At 58.2% G+C, this 20,420-nt stretch overlaps 2 protein-coding genes across 3 annotated transcripts; both read left to right on the top strand.

The window, feature by feature from the left end:
* Positions 1-8,102: 8,102 nt before the first annotated feature.
* ZNF213 (zinc finger protein 213) lies at positions 8,103-14,121 on the top strand. Of its 2 annotated transcripts, none has more exons than XM_047087747.1 (6): positions 8,103-8,352; positions 9,477-9,983; positions 10,710-10,833; positions 11,024-11,094; positions 11,312-11,435; positions 12,448-14,121. In XM_047087747.1, the coding sequence occupies exons 2-6, from the start codon at positions 9,585-9,587 to the stop codon at positions 13,176-13,178; spliced, it is 1,449 nt and encodes a 482-aa protein (XP_046943703.1). In that variant the 5' UTR covers positions 8,103-8,352; positions 9,477-9,584; the 3' UTR covers positions 13,179-14,121. The 2 variants fall into 2 exon arrangements, with proteins under 2 accessions (XP_046943703.1, XP_046943702.1); XM_047087746.1 differs by having other exon boundaries at positions 8,103-8,590.
* Positions 14,122-15,320: 1,199 nt separating this feature from the next.
* Positions 15,321-20,262, top strand: LOC124518050 (caspase-14-like). The gene is made up of 11 exons (XM_047087828.1): positions 15,321-15,395; positions 15,480-15,620; positions 15,730-15,925; positions 16,037-16,125; positions 16,791-16,898; positions 17,035-17,202; positions 17,749-17,971; positions 18,300-18,416; positions 18,849-18,920; positions 19,411-19,514; positions 20,149-20,262. Exons 1-11 carry the CDS (start codon positions 15,321-15,323, stop codon positions 20,260-20,262), a joined length of 1,407 nt encoding a protein of 468 aa, XP_046943784.1.
* Positions 20,263-20,420: the final 158 nt, after the last annotated feature.

Below are 20,420 nucleotides of genomic sequence, written 5' to 3'. Positions count from 1 at the left end.
GGGGGTGGCCGTGGGGGAGACGCGGGGGCTGCGTGAGAGGGGGTGTGGGCAGGGAGAGGGAGGTGCTGGCATGGGGGCGGGGCATGACCGTGGGGAGGAGCTGGGGCGAGGCGCAGGCACGCTAGCTAGCTGCGAATTAAAGGCCTTGGAGTTCCAGCCACCGCCTATGCTCTGTCTCGTGGGGGCCCCGGTGGTGACGCCGACTCCCGGGGCTCCCGGGTCAGCCACGTTGGCGCCAACGTGGCTGAGGCTTCCCTGAAATCCTGGTTGTGGGGCTTGGGTACTCCCGTCCCCAGCCTTGACCTGGCTTGGGGCCATTCCAAAGCATCAGGACCCTAAGGCTACAAGCAAAGGCTTCTGGGCACAGAAACCTGAAGCCAACCAGCCACTTCTGAGACCGTGGGTCCCCCTGCCGGGGCGGTCTGCTCCTGCTGCCATCACTCTTGTCCCGGGCACATTGACTGCTGAGCCCTGGACCCTCCCCCGGCTCTTCTCTTTGGGAGCTGGAGCAGGGCTGAGCCAGCATGGAAACTCCTGTTCCTTGTCTGGTGCTCTGTCTCCTGTCTCAGGCACCGCAAGCCTGTTTTGTGACTGAACATTTTCCATCTGCTTCCACTGGGGCCCAGCCGCAATCCAGTGAGGCTTCCTCCCTTAACAGGGACCACTGGCCCTCCTGGTGCCTTCAAAGGCTGCCGCCAGCTCCCTCTGCTACTTTTCACCTCCTTGGCCTCTTCGTACATGTCTTTTATAATTTGCCCTATCTGCCTCTGCCTGGGTCTTCTACTCTTGGCCTTCTGGTTTTTGACCTCTGTAGCTTCTGTTTCCCATTCTTTATTTTTTTTTCCCCCTGGGGAGGAATGGGCTCAGCCGCTTATTATCCAAGATTTGCAGCTCGGCTCCCAAGATAACATTCACTTCTGTCATCAACTGACCTTGAGGACATCTGCTTGAGGGAGGCTGTTGAGGCTCCACCTGCGTCCATGGATCAAGCTCTAGGGGAGCTTGGACAGGAGACTGGACTGAGGATAGTAATAGCTGCCAGTTAAGCGGCTGCCTGCCAGGTGTGAGACCAAGTGCCGTGTATGTATGTCGCTTCTACACTCCATAACTCTGAGCAGTGGATTCCATCCCAGTTCTGTAGATGAGGAAACTGAGGCTGAGAGAGAAATCCAATAATTTAGCCAACAACCAGTGAGCTGGGAGCTGGGGTTCAGGTCCAGGAATTTTGCTGTGTAAAGAATACTCCTCTTTCCGTGCACCCTGACAACTACTGACTGTCTAATGCATGTTACGAGGTAGGGCTGTCTAAAAAGAGTAAGACAGACTGTAAACTTGACCTTCAGGGGTACTGAACCCAGCTGGAGATGGCAAGTGGGGTGGGAGGTGGGTCATCAGCAGCATGCCAGAAAGCTGCTGACTAGCGGAGGCCCAGGCAGAACTTGGTTGTGTCTGGGAGGTCTCCGTGGGATCTAGGGTTGGGTTGTTACGGGACTGGTTGAGTTAGATGGCTCTTTCTTGAAAAGGCGACAAGGAAAGCTGTTTCCTCCGTTCAGCTTGTCTTCAGGGATCTGGTCACTCAGAAATGGGATTTCTCTGCTTGGCTCAGTGTAAGGGGCAAGGGGGACTTGTACCCATAAAGCAGACTTGCTGCTCCCAGGAACGAGTTTTCTGATGAAAGAGAGGCAGGAAAGACACTTACTACAACGCTATTGAGAGCGTGGGTCACTTGGTGCAAGCTTAGCACAGAGTGGGTATTTATTTGCTTCCTGGGGCTTCATGACCAGTGTGCCAGGACTTGAACCACTCAGATCTGTTGAGTGAGCCAGACGCTCATTTAAAGACTTCACTCTGGCCTCTGAGGGACTCCGACGCCACGCTCTCCAGGAGAAACTGTTTCCCCTTTTCATAGCACCATGTAGAGGGTCATGATACCAAGGGCTCCGTGGGTCTCAGTCCACTTCTCCCTAGAGACCCATCCAGAGGCCCACCATTCTGGGACAAAGCTGTCGGGAACATCTTAAGAGTGGAACTTGGCAATTTAGATATTTGACAAGAGCAACTAAGACGGCAGAGGCAGCTGAGGTATCTTGGAAGGGCCTAGAATGTCACGCCGAAGGGTGTTCGTGATTTGGTGGGGGAGAGGCAGCTGGCCAGGCGGGGGGACGCCAGGGAAGGGCCTTCGTGTCTCTGGGTATCCGCTCGGACGTGGCCTGTTTCCTTCTGGCTTCTGCTCACACCTGACCGCCCAGCTGCTCGGTTCGGCTCGGGAGAGCCCCACCTGGGTGCTCACCGTTTACCTGCGCCTGCGCGGTCAAAAGAAGGGCGAGGGCGGAGGCGGGGAATATTCCGTGTGGGCTCCCCACCCGCTTCCTGTGTGGCCCGAAGGCAAGGCCCAGTCCGGTCGAAGGGGCTCAGGGCCCAGCTCGGTCTGGGGGCATTTCTTCCCTTGCTGGGGTGACTCCCCGGGGTAGGGAGGCGGGACGCGTGCGAAGGTCTCGTAACCGGGACAAGCTCACTGGGCGCCCTCACAGCAAGGAGGATGGGTTCCGGAATGTCCCGCCCCCACCCTTGCCCTTAGCCAATCAGACGTCTGGACGGGGCAAGAGGCGGGCCCCGGTGGACCCGGCCAATCACGACCGTCTCTCTCACCCTTCCGCTCCCCGGGCCGCAAGATTGCCAGGTAATGGCCGGAAATCTCCGCTTTGACAATTTCCCTTTTTTTCTCTGCCACGCGTCGGGCTCAGAAAGGTCCAACGACCGGGTGCTGGATTACCGGCTTCGCCAACCCGCGAGACTTCACAGCCGGCCTGGGCTTACCGAGATGCAAAGCCTCCTGCGGTCCTAGACTGGACGTGGGCAGAGGGCTGAGGGCCTGGGCCAGAGCCACTTCCGGCTTGGCGCCCTCAGTCCTCTCGTCTCGTTGCTGGCTGGAGACTCCGGGACCCCGAACCCAGCAGGCACCTACGACCCCTGCACTGGAGCTCGGTGGCCGCCTGCGGTCCTCCCGCCGGCCGGCGCTCTAGCACCTTCCAAGCCTTGGAGCAGGGCCTGACGGTGCTGCCAGGGAGAGCCGGGAACGGCCAGGAAGGAGAGCTCAGTCCTCTTCCGGGGGGAGCCGGGGAGACTGAGGTGGCTAGTGCGAGGGGTGTGGGGGTGGCTCTGGGTGCTGTGTGGAGGGAGGTAAAGGGCGGGGAAACGTTAAATAGGGGCTTTGCTGCATTCACTCATTCATTTTTCAGATACGGAATGAATGCGAGTGTTCCACGTTCTTTGCTAAACGTTGAGGAATAAGCGGTGAAAAGGCCAGAAAACATCTTTGCCCTCTCGGGGTTCCGGTCTAGTGAGGGAGACCGACATGCAGATAAGTGACACAAACATTAATTTCAAGTAGTGACAAATATCAGAAAGAAAGGAACGGGTGAAACAATATTAGGAACGGATTGTCAGAAAGGGCCTCTTCAAGGAGGGAAGTTTTAAACTGAGACTTGGAAAAGACAAGAAGCCATTTTACTAGGATTTGGGGGCAGAACTTCATGCACAGGAAACAGAATGAATAAAGGCCCGGCCACCAGGAAGAGACTGAAATGACACCTCTCTTGGGAGGGAAGGTAGGAGATGACTGCGGGAGGGGAGGCTAGAAGGTGGCAGTGCCCAGGACTGTGGTCTGAAGTTTCTCCTTGGCGTGTGGCAGAGGGTGGAGAAAGGAGGTTATGAGGATCGTTCACCCTTCCTCCTCTGGCCGTCGTGTGGCATGTGGTCAGACACGATCCCTTGCCTGGGTTGTAAAGACAGCACTCTGTGGCCTGCACCTCTGTCACCTCCTAGAGCACCTGTTTTTCTCTTCTCAACTAACAAAGTTATGGACTAGTCATGAAGATTAGTACTACAGTCCCCACAGGCCACTGACCAGAACAAATTTGGCTCAAATCTTAAGGAGAAAATGGAAAAAAGGCCTGGAGGGCCTAAATCCTGCACCCTCTTAAGTACCCCACACTCCTGTGGGCATGCCCAGGTGACCGGTTCCTGGCGATGCTGAACTCCCTGGGACTAAACCACTCTTTACTGAGCACTTCTTGTGTGTTAAAAGTTAGTGCTGGGCTAAGTGGTCTTACATATATATTCTCTTACTTATTTAATCCTTCACAGTCTTAGGAGGTAGTGAATCAGGATTCAGTTCAACTACGAATAACGGATCCAAAAGAGCAGGATCTTAACCAAGATGTAAGTGTATTTCTCACGATAACATGCGCAGGTGGGCTGGAGGTAGGCAGCCTACGTCAGGACAAGTGTGGCGGCCCTAGCCTGCAGAGCCAGCACGGACCCAGGCCCTCATCTCACCATCCCAAAACAAGGAGTCTCATCTCACCGCCAGTAAAGTCTCCTCTCACCATCCCAAAACAAGGAGTAGCATTGAACCATACGTGCTCATGTTTAAATGTTTTTATGTATGTTTTTGAAAGACAGCACGCAAGTGGGGGTGGGGCAGAGAGGGAGGGAGACAGGATCCGAAGTGGGCTGCGCACCGATAGCAGAGAACCTGATGCCAGGCTCGAAACCACCAGCCGTGAGATCGTGACCTGAACTGGAGGCAGACACTTAACCGTCTGAGGCACCCAGGAGCCCCAATACATGCTAATTTAAACATTTTTTATCAAATGGGAATACCATGTACAAATTGCAGATGAAAGGAATGATTTCCTAGAGAAACTTTAAAAACTGTCAAAATTGAGGCAGGAAGACGGAAATTCTGAATAGCCAGTATCCTATAGGGGAAATAATAAAAATAAATATTTTTATTTGTATCTCTTTAACATTTTTTTTGGTGTGTGTTTATTTTTGAGAGAGGTGTTTGTGTGCGCGCGCATGCGTGTGAGTGGGGGGCAGAAAGAGAGGGAGACACACAATCTGAAGCAGGCTCTAGGCTCCGAGCTGTCAGCATAGGGCCCGTCGCAGGGCTTCAACTTGAGAGATCAAGACTTTAGCCGAAGTCAGACACTCAGCTGACTGAGCCACCCAGGTGCTCCTTTATCATCTATTTTTAATGAAAAAAAAAAAACCTCTTAGTAGGCAATAATGGCTTAAACGCCATATCTGTTTCTTTCTCACATCACTGCTTGGGTATAAATCTAGGGCTAGTTTGGTGCGTTCCACAATCGTCGGGAATCCAGACACTTTCCATCTTATTGCTTTGATACCTCTGGGGGTTACTTTCATTGGCATGGCCCGTGCCTTTAGGTCCAAATTTCTGCTAGCAGCTGGGGAAAAGAAAATAGGAAGACATGACCCATCCCTTTCTAACAAGATACATAAAAAATCACGTCTTCTCACATCTCCTTGCCTTCAGTTTAAGTTCATGGCCATACTTAGCTGCAGGGGAGGCTGGGAAGGTATACTCCTTATTCTGAACGGCCATGTGCCCATTGAAAAATTGTTTAATTTTTTTCTAACGTTCATTTTTGAGACTGCAACAGATTGTGAGCGGGGGAGGGACAGAGAGAGAGAGAGAGAGAGAGGTAGAATCTGAGGCAGGCTCAGCTCAGAGCCTGACACGGGCTTGAACTCAACAAACCGTGAGATCATGACCTGAACCGAATCCAGAGGCTTAACCGAGGCCCCCAGGTGCCCCCCAAATTCTTACTATAGAGGGAGAAAGCAGATATTGGGGAACAGCTAGTAGCTTTTCTGCTGCAAATGAGAATAGATGCTCCTTAGTATGAGCATGAGTATATATCAGAGATAAACAATGGACAGTTATAAATCACAAAACTTTATTAACCAAGACAATGATGCCTACTGTCTTCAATTTTTTTTTAATTTTTTTAAACGTTTATTTATTTTTGAGACAGAGACAGAGCATGAACGGGGGAGGGTCAGAGAGAGAGGGAGACACAAAATCCGAAACAGGCTCCAGGCTGTCAGCACAGAGCCCAACGCGGGGCTGGAACTCATGGATCGCGAGATCGTGACCTGAGCCAAAGTCGGCCGCTCAACCAACTGAGCCACCCAGGCGCCCTGTCCTCAATTTTTGACACTGTTTCGAGGGTTCTGGACTAAGACTGAGAAAATGATGAGTATAAATTCCGGAAATGAATATAAATTTTCTGGAAAGAGAATGTTGACTTTTTCATTATTTATAAATTATACTTCCTAGCTAGAAAAATAAACTAAAATTAGAAAGAAGAAGTGCTACTGGGTGATTAATTTCAATGTAATCATATACAAATGACTTGTCATCTGCCAGCAATTCCCGATAATATATACGGTAAATGTGCCAGTTTTTTGTTTCTCAGCCCCCAACACACACGTTTTGTCACCCGCTGCGATACTACAGCCTGTAGACCTTTCTACTTCGCTAGTCAACTTGATGCTAGTCTTTGCCAATAGAGGGCGATGGAAGAACACTGTAAATCCCAAATCCACACCTAGAAAAGGGGACTTTCAAGTTTTTTTTTTTCCCCTGGGCAGTTTTCCACGGGGCCAGTAGAGGGAGGGAAGAAAGCAGCAGCAGCAGCAGCCACTTTAGCAGCCTTCACAGAGCAGGCTTGGCATTTGCTCTCCAGCAAATGGTTCAAGCACATAGTGGAAGGTGGGTGTTCGCATAAATGATCTGCACATACGGAAAAATGGAAACATTCTAATTGTCCAAGAGGAAGCGATTTAAAATAAAATATGGAACTTGCATGCTATGGAATACTATGCAGTCTGCAAAAGAGATGCATTTTATTTACATAGGGTGACCTGCAAAGATATCCTTGATGGACTTTTGAGTCAACCTACAATACTTACATAGAATGATTCCGGATCTACAGTACAGATATCCATAGATGTATAAGAACAGGCTAAAATATTAATGATATTCCCTTCTGAATGGCCTTATTGGGAATATTTTTTCACCTTCAATTACTTTTGCCCTCAGTTATTCAACAAATACTGTGCCAGACACAAATCCAGGTGCTGGGAGTAGGGCAGTGAAAACTCTGACCTCACGGAGCTTATACTCGAGTACTGGGAGACAAATATTACACAAGTCTGTCAGGCAGCGATAAAAGAAAAATAAGGCAGGGCAGAAGCATGGCCGGGGTGCTGTTTACATAGGATTAGGGGAAGCCACTTGGAGGGAGTGACATTGGAGCAGATTGAGGGAGCTAGCCTTGTGGATATAAATAACTTTATAATTTTTCACACTTTATTTTCTTTTCTACACTAAGCATGCAACACTTGCATAATCAAAACAAATCAAAACAAGAGAGCTCTTTATATTTCAGGAAAAGATCTGGAGCCTCAGATCTCCAGGTAGAGAAGTAGAGTGTAGGAGCAGGTACAAATATATGGAAAGAAGAACCCAGCGCTCCCCTCCCCGAGGACCCCGCTGCCCCGCAGACGAAGCTGGCTCCGCGGGGTCAGCGTCCCCGCCTGCCACGTCCCGCTGCACAACCCAGGCTGAAGCTCGGGCGGGGGAGGACAGGGCGGGAGGGAGAATCGCCGCAGGAGGCTCCGCGTCCCTCACTGGACTGCGTTTCCCAGGAAGCTCCACGCCTCTCTAGGGGCGGTAAAGACTGAGGCGAGGGCGGGACCCAAGGGGCTGGAAATGAGTCTCCCGGGGCCGAGCTCCAGTTCCTGGGTCGCGCGCGGGCCTTCAGCCTTCCGTCCTCGTCTGACTCAAGGAGGGCGGAAGGAAGAGTTCGTCCTCAGGGGATCCCTTCCGGCGGATCAGGAGCTCTACTCGTGGCTGGGCCAGACGCCGGCTCGGCCCACCAGACCGGGCTTGTCTTTCCCTTCTCGCCCTTAAGTGGGCTTTTAGATTTTCAGAGAAATCTGAAAGCACGAATCTAGACACAGACCTGAGTATGGGGGTATTGGTGGTGAGGCGCAGGGCGCCACTGCCTCCTGATTGGCCAACTTTGGAAATTCTCCCCGTTCATTGGCTATCCATCGGGGAGAAGGCGGACTCAATTGGGCGAACGGCCTCCTGGGGCGTGTAGTTTGAGGGCTTGTTGCGGTGCATGCGCCTTGTTGTTTCCCGGCGAGCCCCGCGCGAACTTCCGGCGCAGGGACCTGGCGGCGGAACTAGGAACGCTGGGCGGTTGTGGGCGGTGTGTATCCCGGGGGCGGGTCCCGCGACGCGGGCCGCCGAGCTCCGAGATCGACGTCGGGGCTCCGGCCGGGGTCGGCGTCCCGAGACGCAGGCCGAAGGGGGTGCGTGCCTCTGGGAAGTGCCGGGGGTGGGGACGCGCCTGTGTCCACTACCCACCCGCTCCCTCTCAGCTGCGCGCAGGCGAGGCCGCCGGGGTCGGAGCGCAGGGCTCCGACCAGGTCCGCCTTCTCGCCCGCCGCGTCCTGCGAGCGACCCTGGTGAGTCCCTGGCCCTCTCCGAGCGCAGCCTTCTCCATGGTCACTGGAGGATGAGGATGGAGAGCGTACCTTTCAGGGGCGTTGCGAGGAGTGTAAGAACAAAGTAAATAAAGTGCTTAGTGTGTAGTAGAGGACTGGAAACGACGTGAATCTCTTACTGGAGCGCATTCGTACCGTGGAATCTCGCAGAGCGGCTAACGAAGAAGCATTGTTAGGTGGAAAAGCAAGTTGCAAAATAGTATGTGCAGTAAGATCTCGTTTATATAAACACCCCCCCCCCCACACACACACACTTGGTTTTCCCCGTTTCTATAGATACCTTTTCAGTAGATGGACAGGGGAAAGTCTGGGAGGTCATATGTTATGCTGTTGATGGGAGGGCGCAACTGAATTACGGGAGTTTCTCTTTTATGTGTTTCTGTATTGTTTAAATCTCCCTCCCCCCTTTATTTCGATGGTCTGTGTCACATTTTTTTGTTCAGAGAGCAATTAAGGAAATTTTCAAAATCCATACTTTTCAGGAGTATTGTAAGAGTAGTGATGTAAGGGATAAATTTGTGTCATTCATTCATACGTACCTGCGGGTAAATGGCTTAGACAGGTGTCTCTGTGAGCTCTTCGCTGGCACCCAAAGTCCGGGATGTGTTTTGGAATTCGGAAGTTTTCAAATTTGAGAACGATAATACAGTACACATGGTATATCAAGTGACCCCACCAACAAAATTTGCAGCAATAGATAATAATCAAACGTATTAATTACATTTTTTCTCACGGTGTAGGACACCTACAGAAATACACATGGTTCGTACAGCTTGATGAATATTTACAAACTGAATCCATACAAAAATGTTTTTGCTGTAAAACATATGAACATTTCCATTTAGTGAGATAAATGGAGACCATAAATACGCTCATATCAGTAGGCCAGGGAGTAAAAGCCTGGGAGCTTGGGATTTCAGAGCTGAGGATAAGGAGCTATGGACCTGTTTGGGCAGAAAAAAGAGAGTCACAGGAGCAAGGAGATCAAGGACAGCCGAAAAAAGATTTCAAGGCCAGGAAAGGCCAGGAGCAGGCTGGTGTTTGCTCATGAACTGCCTCCCTCCTCCTTTTTGCTCTTTCCCCAGGAGTCCTCGTCCAGATGCCCACCCGGCTGCCACAGGAGATTCCTCTGGGAGACTGAGGGGCAGGCTCGCAGGCCCAGATTGAGGCCAACCAGTCCTTAGGCCAGGGGAATGGCAGCACCCCCAGAGCCTCAGGATGAGGCTCCTGGGGAGGGAGAAGGGCTTCTGATCGTAAAGGTAGAAGATTCCTCGTGGGAGCAGGACTCCGCCCCGCGAGAAGACAGCAGGGATTCTGAGGCCTGCCGCCAGCGCTTTCGGCATTTTTGCTACAGGGACGTGGGCGGGCCCCACGAGGCCTTCAGCCAGCTCTGGGAGCTCTGCTGCCGCTGGCTGCGGCCCGAGCTGCACACCAAGGAGCAGATCCTGGAGCTGCTGGTGCTGGAGCAGTTCCTGAGCGTGCTGCCCGGAGGCGTCCAGGACTGGGTCCGCGAGCGGTGTCCCGGCAGTGGGGAAGAGGCCGTCGCCTTGGTGGAGGTCCTGCAGAAGCAGCCGGCGAAAGCGTGGCCACAGGTGAGGGGCCCCTCCCACACCCAGGGCCCCTGGATGGCTCCTGGCTGAAGGGAGGTGGCCGTCTCCTCTCTTAGAGGAAGTCCTCCCTGGAAACGAGTCCTCCAGGGGTGGTAGGGATGCGGGGCCAGAGGGAGCCTCCGCAGGAGTACATCATAACAGGTGTTGCGGTTCTGAAAGACACTGTCCAAATGAGTCGTTTAGTTTTGGTGGCTTTGGAGGGCAGCGGCAGGATCAAAGTGGGCGTGTTCCAGGAAGGCAGATGTTAGCTCCACACAGGCTCTGCAAGTGTTCATCCGTGTTCCGCTGTCGGCCGGGCCCTGGGGGTACAGTGATATGTGTCATGACAGCACCAGAGTGGGTGTGAGAAGCTAGCTGTCCGTGTGAACCCTGCTGTCTGGGGGGTGTTCGATTTTGACCCTTGGGGAGGTGCTAATGAGTGGCTGGGGTGTGGGGCCCGCCCTTGGCCTGGAGATCTGCCCCCACATCCCCTTAGTAAGTGGCTCTGTGATTTTGGCTTTTGGGGGCCGTCCTTGCCTCATGCTTGATCGGGGAGTGCCCTCGGGCACACAGAACATTCTCCTCTGGATTTTCCCGGGACCCATATTGATGTCCTTCCCCACGCCCCCTCCTCCTGAGGGACGTGTCCTGTGTCTCCTTCCCAGGGATTAAGCTCTGTCTCCCCCGTCTGATCTCGGTGCTGATGAGCATGTTGTGGTTCCTGCACAGGAAGTGCCCTCAGAGGAGGTGGAACCCGAGGCCACAGTCCAGGGACCCCCGGCCAAGGGGCTTCCCGTGAAAGTGGGGGCACGAAGCTGGCCACCTGTACTCTGGGAGCAGCACAGCCATGGCGGTGAGTAAGCTGGTGGGCCACAGGTGGCTGGGCAGGGGCCCGGCTCCTTCCCGCTTGTTGCCTTGAGGGTAGCGGAAAGGTTATTTCTGTTCCAAGGAGCCTGGGAAAGGGTGCTTGTGTGTGTGTGTACGTGTGCGAGATCTGGCCCCTGGCCTGGGCTGGCCTCTCTGAGGGTCTCTTCTTTTTTCAGCCCAGCTGCCTGCTCGTAAAGAGGGGAGTAGCGGAGAGAACACCGGCACCAGCTTTGCCTCTGATGTCCACGTGAGTTACTAGTCCCTGTGTCCCCCCTGGGGCCCTCTGTGCTGTCACGTCCCTAAAATGAGCCTCGTCTTCTCATCAAGACCTCTTCTATCCATCTTGGTCCTGCCTGGACCTGTCCTGTTCCCCATCCCAGCCCCCATCTTGTCCCCACCCATGGCTTGCCTGGGGAGGAGCCCTGAGTGGCAGTGCCGAGCCAGGTTTTCTCACCTCACTCCAGGGACCTGTGACGTTTGGAGACGTTCCCTTCTATTTCTCCCGGGAAGAATGGGGGTCCTTGGACCCTGCTCAGAGGGATCTCTTCTGGGACATAAAGCGGGAAAACTCCCGGAACGTTGCCCTGGGTAAGCAGCGGGTGCAGCCAGGATCCCTGGGGTCCTTGGCTCTTCTGAACTGGAGGCGGCACCCTTCCTAGGGGGTCCAGCGCTGGATGGTTGGCCCAAGCAGGCCACACACTCCTGTATGTCCCGCTGGAATCCTCAGTTTTCCCACACCAGTCTTCGAGCTGGCTCGAAAGTGGGCTTTTCCTGGGTCTTTCCAAGAGCACTGGGTGATTTCTTATTTGTGTTAATGTTCGTTTTTGTTTGCCTGTGAGGGTGTGTTACCATGTGAGGGGTGCTTGCAACGTGCCCACACTGTGCTGAGCTCTCATACGGGCATTTTCCTGTGATTCTCACAGCCTGGTGCGTAGAAGTGTTGTCCCGGCTCCCACACAAGGGATCTGAGACTCAGAGAGGCCAAGGGACTCTGAAGTAGTTGTGAGGTCCCCTCGCCTGCCCCACGAAGAGGTGCTGACAGCGAAAGCAGCTGCCGGGCGTGTGCCAACGCCTGGGCCCCGCCCTTCGGGGGCCACCCTCCTGGGGCCCCTCTCCAAGCTAGAGGCTGTCTGAGCACTGTCTGGGCATCATCTCATTTAATCCACATGACCCCATGGGAAGACGAGGATCACTCCCTGTTGAACTCTGTTCTCGAGTCAAGGGACAAAAGCTGGTGGGGTGAGAGCAGCCACATAGGCCGAACCCGTGTGGTTCCTCAGTTTCTGGTAAGAAGCCCTGAGAGCTTGGATAATTTGCAGACTACCTAAGTGGATTCAGTTCTAGAGTTTGCAAAGCCAGGGTTCGGACCGTGGCACACCGGGCCCCAGTGCGGACACGGGGGTGGAAAGGTCAGGGGTGTGATCAGGCAGTGTCTCTGCAGGCGGATCAGCCCAGCCGGACTCCTTCCTTGCCTCTGCCTGCGAAGTGTTTCTCTGCGGGCATTTTATCAGGCCGCTATTTTATGGACGAGGAGGCGGAGGCTTGGGTCTCTGTAGCCCAGGGCTTTCTGATCCTGACTCCCGTTTCTGCCTCGCCCCAGCTCTGGTCCCAGAACCCAGTGGAACCGAAGAGGCCGCCCCCTCTCGGCTTGCAGGCTTGGGGCCCGAGAGCCAGAGCGAGCGGTCCCGGCTGGAGGAGGCCGCCACGGCGCTCCAGGGCCAGGCCGGCGGTGGCGGGGGCCGTGGCGGCGACGTGACTGTGTCCTGGAGCCCCGAGGAGGCCGAGACGTGGCGGGGCGAGGCCCGGCCGGGGGCGCCCCTGGGGCGGGCCGCGGGGGCGCGGAGGGGGCGGCCGCCCACGCGCCGGCGGCAGTTCCGGGACCTGGCGGCCGAGAAGCCGCACAGCTGCGGCCAGTGCGGCAAGCGCTTCCGCTGGGGCTCGGACCTGGCGCGCCACCAGCGCACGCACACGGGCGAGAAGCCGCACAAGTGCCAGGAGTGCGAGAAGAGCTTCCGCAGCTCCTCGGACCTGGTGCGCCACCAGGGCGTGCACACGGGCCAGAAGCCCTTCTCGTGCGCCCAGTGCGGCAAGAGCTTCAGCCGCAGCGCCTACCTGGCCGACCACCAGCGCATCCACACCGGCGAGAAGCCCTTCGGCTGCAGTGACTGCGGCAAGAGCTTCTCGCTGCGCTCCTACCTGCTGGACCACCGGCGCGTGCACACGGGCGAGCGGCCCTTCGGCTGCGGCGAGTGCGACAAGAGCTTCAAGCAGCGCGCCCACCTCATCGCCCACCAGAGCCTGCACGCCAAGATGGCCCAGCCCGTGGGCTGAGGGCTGGCGGGGGCCGCGTGGCCCAGCCGGGGACGGGGCGGTGTCTCCCCCCACTCCGGGCTTCTCCACCCGTGGGCGTGGGCGGCCACCATCCCTGCGCCCCTGCTCGGCCCCTGGGCCTGGCCGACACTCCCGGGGAATGGAAATCCCCTGTCTGTCACCTCCTGGCCATTCCCTGTCTTGCCCCTGGGGTTTCTCTTGCCGCTCTGGCTTCCTGAAGCCCCAGCACGTTCCCGGCCCCTGGCCTGGTGGGGGGCGGGGGCGGAAGGCCAGGGTGTCAGGGATGTGTGAGGACATCCGTCGTTGGCGGGGCTCTGGGTCCCCGCCCCCCAGCCTTGCTTGTCCTGTGGCTCATGTTCCCTGCACCCTGCTGGGGCCCTGGGCCTGGCCCTCTGCCCTGCCAAGCTGTGCCTTCCGGTGGGTGCGGAGGACAAGCCTTGAGCCACAGGGTGCTGCCAGGCTCTGGGAGGGACAGCCCAGACCTGTGAGGATCTGGGTCCCCGGCGTGGCCGCAGGGGCTTTTGGCCCTACACCCCCTCCCGCGGCCAGGCCCTGACCACTGCCTGTCCGGAGGTGGGGAACTGCCCGCCTCTGCACTTGGCTGACTTGCCCCCAGTGAGTCCCTGAGGGCCACCCCTTGCCAATCTAGTGAGGGTGGTGGTGGCTTCAGGGACAGGAGGCTGACAGTATAGACAAGGACGGGGCCTGTGGAGGCTGGCTGCTCCCCGCCGCTCCCCTCTCCAGAGGTGTGGGCTTTGTAATACTTAACACTAGCACTCTGTCAGCACTTGTCGCTGACTCCTTAAGCACTGCATTCCACAGCGCCACCTGCATTGTCTGCAGATTGGCACTCCCAGGGACAGACCACAGGCTCTCTAAAGGAGCTGGGCCCTGCTCTTCTCAAAAGGGCAGCAGAGGACTTTGAATAAATGTGGAAACTTCCTCCAGAGTGTTCTGTTGATTATGTGGTTGCTAGGGGTGGGGGGGACCTGGAACTCCTACTTCTGGGCCTCCTGGCTCGGTTGTCCTGGTGGTACTGGTACTGGGTGGTCACCAGGTGGAGCCACATTCTTGGCTTCCGGGATGGCTGGGTCCCAAATTACAGCCACGAGTGTCCGGACTCTCATCCCTCATCAGGCAGTGCCTGCCCTGGACCGGGGACAGATGAGGATGGGATAACTGGGGGCACCTGCACCCCCCACTACCCCAGCAGGACAGTGGGGGAGCTGAGTGGGTCTTCGCCAGGCCTCACGGGTGAAATGAAGAAAGGGGCTTAGGCGTGGGGTGTGTGGGGAAGCAGGACTCAAGCCGTCTCAGTGCTCAGATCCCTTAGTGGGAGGGGCCTGCTGGCTCAGAATGGGCCCTGCCCGTTTCCCACCCAGCCCTTGACATCTGACCCTTCCCCTCCCTAGCCTGGAGCCCACACAGAAGTGGGGGGTGCACAGTCAGAGGTCATCCTACCCCAGCAGAGCCCTCCCGAAAGGGGGTGGGGGCGGGCGGAGACAGAATGTTCTGTCCCTTACTCTGTGTGCCAGCCCCTCTGGCCCGAGAGCACTTCCTCAGCCAGCCGCCCGTGTAACACTTGCTTCCTCCTGAGGTCACTGCGATGGACCCCTTTTCCCAGATGAAGCGACTGGAGTCTCACGGTGGACACATGACTCCGGTCGGAGTTTTCTCCCTGTGGGACGGCGCCCTTCACCCCTCCTCCCACCCCTGTGTTCAAGGCTGCAGTGTGCACGTGGGTGGGTGCTGTGCACGAGAGAGTGGGGGCTGGCGGAAGCCGAGCATGGACGTTTTTGGTGCTGGTGGCTGGCTCCGAAGGGAAACACTCCCGTGTAACGAGATCAGATAGGAGGTGGGCCAGGAGCTAAGAATAGGATTGGGCATATGCTCCCGGCTCAGGTGAAGGTGTGCCAATGCCAGCCAGAGAGGAGCCCGCTGGGGCCAGGGGACAGAGCAGGCCCTGGGGCGGTGGGGCCCGAGACCCAGGGTTCCAGGGAAAGGGGCAGAGTCCGGCTCAGCTCATAAACAGAGCTGATAGGACAGGGCTGGAGGGGGGAGGGCAAGGATTGGGAGCCAGGGCGTTGGCATGGGGGTCAGGGGGTAAGCTCTGTGCTCAGAGGAAGCCCCCACCCGGCCCCCATGGCTTTCCTGGTGGCTGGGACCCTGCAGGTGGCCTCACAGATCGCAGATGCTCGAGAGAGCCTGGGAAGAAAGGTAGCCGGGGCGCTGCCTGGCCTAGCCTGTTCCCGGCTCTCAGCGGAGCCCCACCCCGGTGCAACTCTGGCCTTGCCTCCCCAGGGGAAGTACAGCATGCGGGGCCCAAGGGTGGCCCTGACCCTCAGCAGCCCTGAGGTGTCAGCCTCTATAGTCGCTGTCCTGGAGGGCGTGTTCCGGACCCTGGGCTTTGAGAGCTGCCAGAGGAGGGAGGCCTCTGTCCAGGTGAGTCCTCACCTGCCTCCCGCCTCCACGCACCCCCCCCCCCAACACCACCACCACCCCTGCTGGTGAGCCTCCCGGGACTCAGGCCCGGCCTTTGCTCTTGCCCTAGGGCTTCCTTGGGGAGCTGGCCGCTTTCCGGGAGCAGCTGGATGCCCTCGGGGGCCCTGTGGGCTGTGCCTTAGTGGCCTTGGTGGCCCCCAGTGGGCAGCTGAAGCAGCCCCAGCAGCTGGTCCGGGAGCTGAGCCGCTGTGGGGCCCTCTGGGGCCGCCCCAAAGTTTTCCTTCTGCTCTCAAGTGCTCCTGGGGGTGAGTGGGCTGGGCAGGGACCCTGGCTGCGGGACAGCGCAAAGCAGAGGTGGGGGAGGGCAGGGGGGCCGAGACCCACCTTTCAGGCCAACGTGCTGTTTCTCCACCCAGCTGCCCCCGAGCCCGGAGCCTTCCTCGCTGGCTTGAGCGAGCTGTGTGGCCGCTTTCCTCACTGGTCTCTGCTGCAGCTGCTGACAGAGGTCGGGGGCCCAGGTCGGGGGGAGGGGGAGTCCCTGGGAGGGGGGCTGTGCCAGTCACTTCCCCTGGCTCTGCTGTACTGTCCTGAGCCTGTTAGATCAGTTGGCTTGCACTTCTGCCCACCCCTGTTCACACTCGCACAGCGACTGTCCTGTCAGACCGGGGGTCCCTGGAGGTCAGAGTTGGGAATGATCCAGGTCTGGTCTGGGCTCAAGGCCCAAAGGTCTCCCTGGGCAGTTGGGTAGCCGCTGGGTGACCCTGGAGGTGAGGGGTGGCCCCTGGCTCTGCCCCACAGCTTCCCCTGCCTGGCACCCTCCCCACGTGGTACCCCCCCACGGTGAGCCTTCCCAGACAGGCTCCAACCTGCTCTAGGGAGCACCCATCTCTGGGCCGGGAGTGGTGCCGTGGATGGCACGGCCGCTCTCCACTTGAGGACGCCCCTGATGTTGAACCTCAACTAGGACCTCCCCTTTGTGCCCTCCCCTTCTTTTGTCTGTCTTTTCCTCCCTTAATTCTGCTAGGGGACCCCAAAGAGACTGCAGGAGCCGTGAGCCGGCCAAGCTGTTCCCTGAAGCCAGCGTCCTGTTCCCTCCCGGAACCGTGCCCCCCCCCCCCCCCCCGTGGAGCAGCCCCCTGAGGCGTTCTCTGGCCTCACCCCCGCCCCCAGGTCTTCTGCAGAACAGCTGAAGAGTCCGAGGCCACCTACTGTCCAGTCCTTCGGAGCTCCTTGCGGGGCGCACTGTGCCTGGGCGACGTGGAGCCCCGGGGGCCCGAGGTGAGGGGGACGGCGTGGGGTGAACCATGTGGCAGCAGTCGCGAGTGGGAGAGAGGCTCCGGGAGACCTGAGGTGGGGGAGGTGAGGAGCTGGGAAGCTCGCAGACCACGCCGAACGCTCCTGTGCTTGTCCGTAGCCAGAACCCAGCCCCGCTGCTCGGTATGACCTGTCCGGGACCAGGGCCGCCCTCCTCCTGTCCGTGATCCACGGCCGGCCCGGGGCCCAGCACGATGTGGAGGCGCTGGGGACCCTGTGCCAGGCCCTGAGCTTCAAGACCACGCTAAGGACAGACCCCACGGCCCAGGTGAGGTCTGGTGGTGCCCTAAAGGAAGGGCGCCCCCAGCCCCAGGACTCCAGCGACTCTCTCCCGGGCCCCCCCCCCCCCCCGCCCCTTGTCTGCCTTCAGTCCTTCCTGCTGCGTGCGTGGGGAGCTCACTCCCCTGCCTCTGGGCGCCCAGTCTCCAGGGCTCCTGCAGCCTCCCACACTGGCTGACCCTCTACTCCTCTGCTCCAGGCCCCAGCTGCACCCTCGAGCTTTTCCTGGGAGGGTCTCGGGTTCCTTCCCCGACACCCGTCAGCTCATTGCCCCTCACGCGTCTTAACTTTCTGGAGCAGCCTCCCCGTTGGGGCCAAAGGCCCAGCTGTAAGAGGCTAGAGCCACACGTCACCTCCAGTTGGGCCATGCCTTGTGTTGCAGTGGGGGGTTAGAAAGAGAACTTCCGCTGTGGCCTGAGGTGGGCAGGAGGTGGTAAGTAGGGTGGGGGGGGGCTGGACAAGCCTCCCCGGAGGGCCACCAGGTATTGGGGAGGCCATGGCCCTGGCCCAGGCCTCAATCTCGTCCCCACCCCAGGCTTTCCAGGAGGAGCTGGCCCAGTTCCGGGAGTGCCTAGACGCCCACAGGGCCCCAGTGAGCTGTGCCCTTGTGGCCCTGATGGCCCACGGGGGGCCACAGGGACAGCTGCTGGGGGCCGACGGGCGGGAGGTACGGCCAGAGGCCCTGGTGCAGGAGCTGAGCCGCTGCAGGGCCCTGTGCGGCTGCCCCAAGATCTTTCTGCTTCAGGCTTGCCGTGGGGGTGAGTGGGGTCCTACCCCCCACCTGCCTCCTCCCGTCCTAGCTTCCCACACCCAGCCCTCGGCGACCCAGGACTTGCTGTCCACCTTCTTCAGGAAGCCTGAGCGCTGGTGCTTTACCTGTCCCATCTCCGGGTCTCTCCGGGCCTCTCCTAGAAGTCAAGTCCACCAACTTGAGCACTTCACCCTCAGCTCTCGTTGTTCACTGCTCTGGATTTTCTAGTCTCATGGGGCTGCCCTGGAGTTCTGGGGGGTGGGCTATGGGCCCCTGGAGACCCCCCCCCAGGTGTCTGCTCAGTGAAAGGGCCTGTGTGTCCCCTCCTCTTCCAGGGCATAGGGACGCCGGTGTGGGGCCCGCAGGTCTCCCTTGGTTCCGGCGCTGGCTGCGGGCATCACCCACCACCCCCTCGCATGCCGATGTCCTCCAGATCTATGCTGATGCCCAAGGTGGGCGTGCCTTCCTTCTGGAGGCTGGGCTTGGCCAGGGGCTACTGGGTGGCCTCTCTGGCCTGCATTTCCAGGGCTCTGAGCTGGGGGTCTGCTGCCCCCAGCATCCTCTTGGCTTTGCCAAGAGGTTGGGAAGGAAAACCTTCCTAAATTGCAAGGGCCTTTGAAAATCGAGGGCTTCTTCCCCTACTTGAGCCTCGAAACAACCTCGGAGTCAGGAAGGTGAAATAGCTCTTCTAAGGTCACAGAGCCGATACGTGATGGGGCTGAGCTTTGAGGTTTTGTTTGGTTGTTTTTAGACTGCAGTTCTGATTTGCCTTTTCCGCCCTGTGTTCATTCCACTGCCCTGGGTGTCCTTGAGCCGGACTGAGGGGGCAGCCCCGGGGCTGGTAGAGTCCCAGGGTGCTGGGTAAATGCTGGTCTTTCTTGCAGGCAGCTCTCCCTTCCCCACTGCAGGGAGCTCTGACCAAGCAGACATCCTGACGGTCTATGCAGCTGCCGAGGGTAAGGGGACGGGTCATCAAGAAGCCCTGTTACACGGGGCCCTGCATCCTGGCTGGACATCTGGAGTGGCTTGAGGGACAGCCAGGGCGTGGCAGTTGGGGCACAGGGGCACTAGCCCCTTTTCAGTTAGGCCATCTTCCTCCCATGTCTATTATTTATAATAACAGTAATGATGGTGAGCGTATATTGAGAGCTGACCGTACGGAGGGTTGCAGGTCCGTGAGGGCTCTGCCCGGTGCCCAGAAGGTGGTAGGTTCACAGTGAATATGTGTTCCACGTTCAATGCAATTGTGTATTCAGTCCACAAATATCAAGCGACAAGTTGTTCCAGAAGCAAGAAATTCCTGCTCTTTGCACCATCCCCTTGCCAGACCCCTGGGGTCCTGTCTCTTTGCCACCCCCCCTTTTCCCCCAACAAAGAGCCCCTGGGGATTGGAAGGCCGCGGTCCTGTCCCGAGTCTGACGCTCTGACCCTGGTCTTCTGGCCTAGGCTGTGTAGCCTATCGGGATGAGACAGGCTCAGACTTTATCCAGACGCTGGTGGAGGTCTTCAGAGCTGACCCTGGGAGAGAAGTTCTGGAGCTGCTGACTGAGGTGTGTCGGGGGAGAGGCAGAGCCCTGGGGAGGGGGGCTGGGTTCATCCTTCTCGCCATCTCTTAACTCTGTCCGTGAGCCACACTCGCCCCTCGGTGCTGGGCGCTGGCCGGGCGAGATGGACGGCAGTTATTAGCCACATGCACTCCCTTTCCGCCGCGGAGAAGACGGGGGGAGAGAATCCGCCTGTCACGCGGGGCCCCTGGGAGTTGCAGTCAGGCGCAGAGTGAACCTGCAGGGGCTGTGGGCCGCAGGCTTTATGGGGGGGGGGTGCCCCCTGCTTCCTGCAGGAGGAGCTGATTGGCTTGTTTGAATAATTTCACTACCTGCAGGGAACTGAAGCCCCTCAGGTTAAAAAAAAAAATGTTCATGTTAATGTATTTATTTTGAGAGAGAGAGTAGCGAACGGGGGAGGGGCTGAGAGAGAGGGAGAGAGAATCCCAAGCAGGGTCCGAGCTGTGAGCGCAGAGCCCCACGCAGGGTCCATCTCAGGACCCGTGAGATCATGACCAGAGGGGAAACCAGAGTCAGACGCTCAGCCGGCTGAACCCCCCCCCCCCCCGGGCGCCCCTGAAGCCCCTCAGATTGAGGCCAAGTGGAGCGTGGCTGGGTCTGACTGGCGTGGGCCTCGCAGGTCAACCGGCGGGTGTGTCAGCTGGAGGTGCTGGGTCCCGACTGCCCGGAGCGCCGCAAGGCCTGCCTGGAGATCCGCAGCTCGCTGAGGCGCCGGCTCTGCCTGCAGGCCTGACCGCGCGCCGCTGCCCCGGGGGTGCGGCCGGTGGGAGCCACAGCCCGGCGCCGCCGCCGACTCCACCCGCGGCCCCCCGTTCCTCATCTGTCAGTGGGGGCGACAGCCCGGGCGCGGGGCTCGGCCGGCGTGCTAGAAGCGTCTGTGCATGACCGAGA

Source organism: Lynx rufus, unplaced genomic scaffold (genome assembly GCF_022079265.1).
Source record: "Lynx rufus isolate CCGP_SWC_20201006 ecotype Redwood Valley unplaced genomic scaffold, mLynRuf1.p SCAF_23, whole genome shotgun sequence".
NCBI lineage: Eukaryota > Metazoa > Chordata > Mammalia > Carnivora > Felidae > Lynx > Lynx rufus.
The sequence above is the reverse complement of the archived record's forward strand: the minus strand, read 5'-3'. Positions and strand labels throughout refer to the sequence as shown.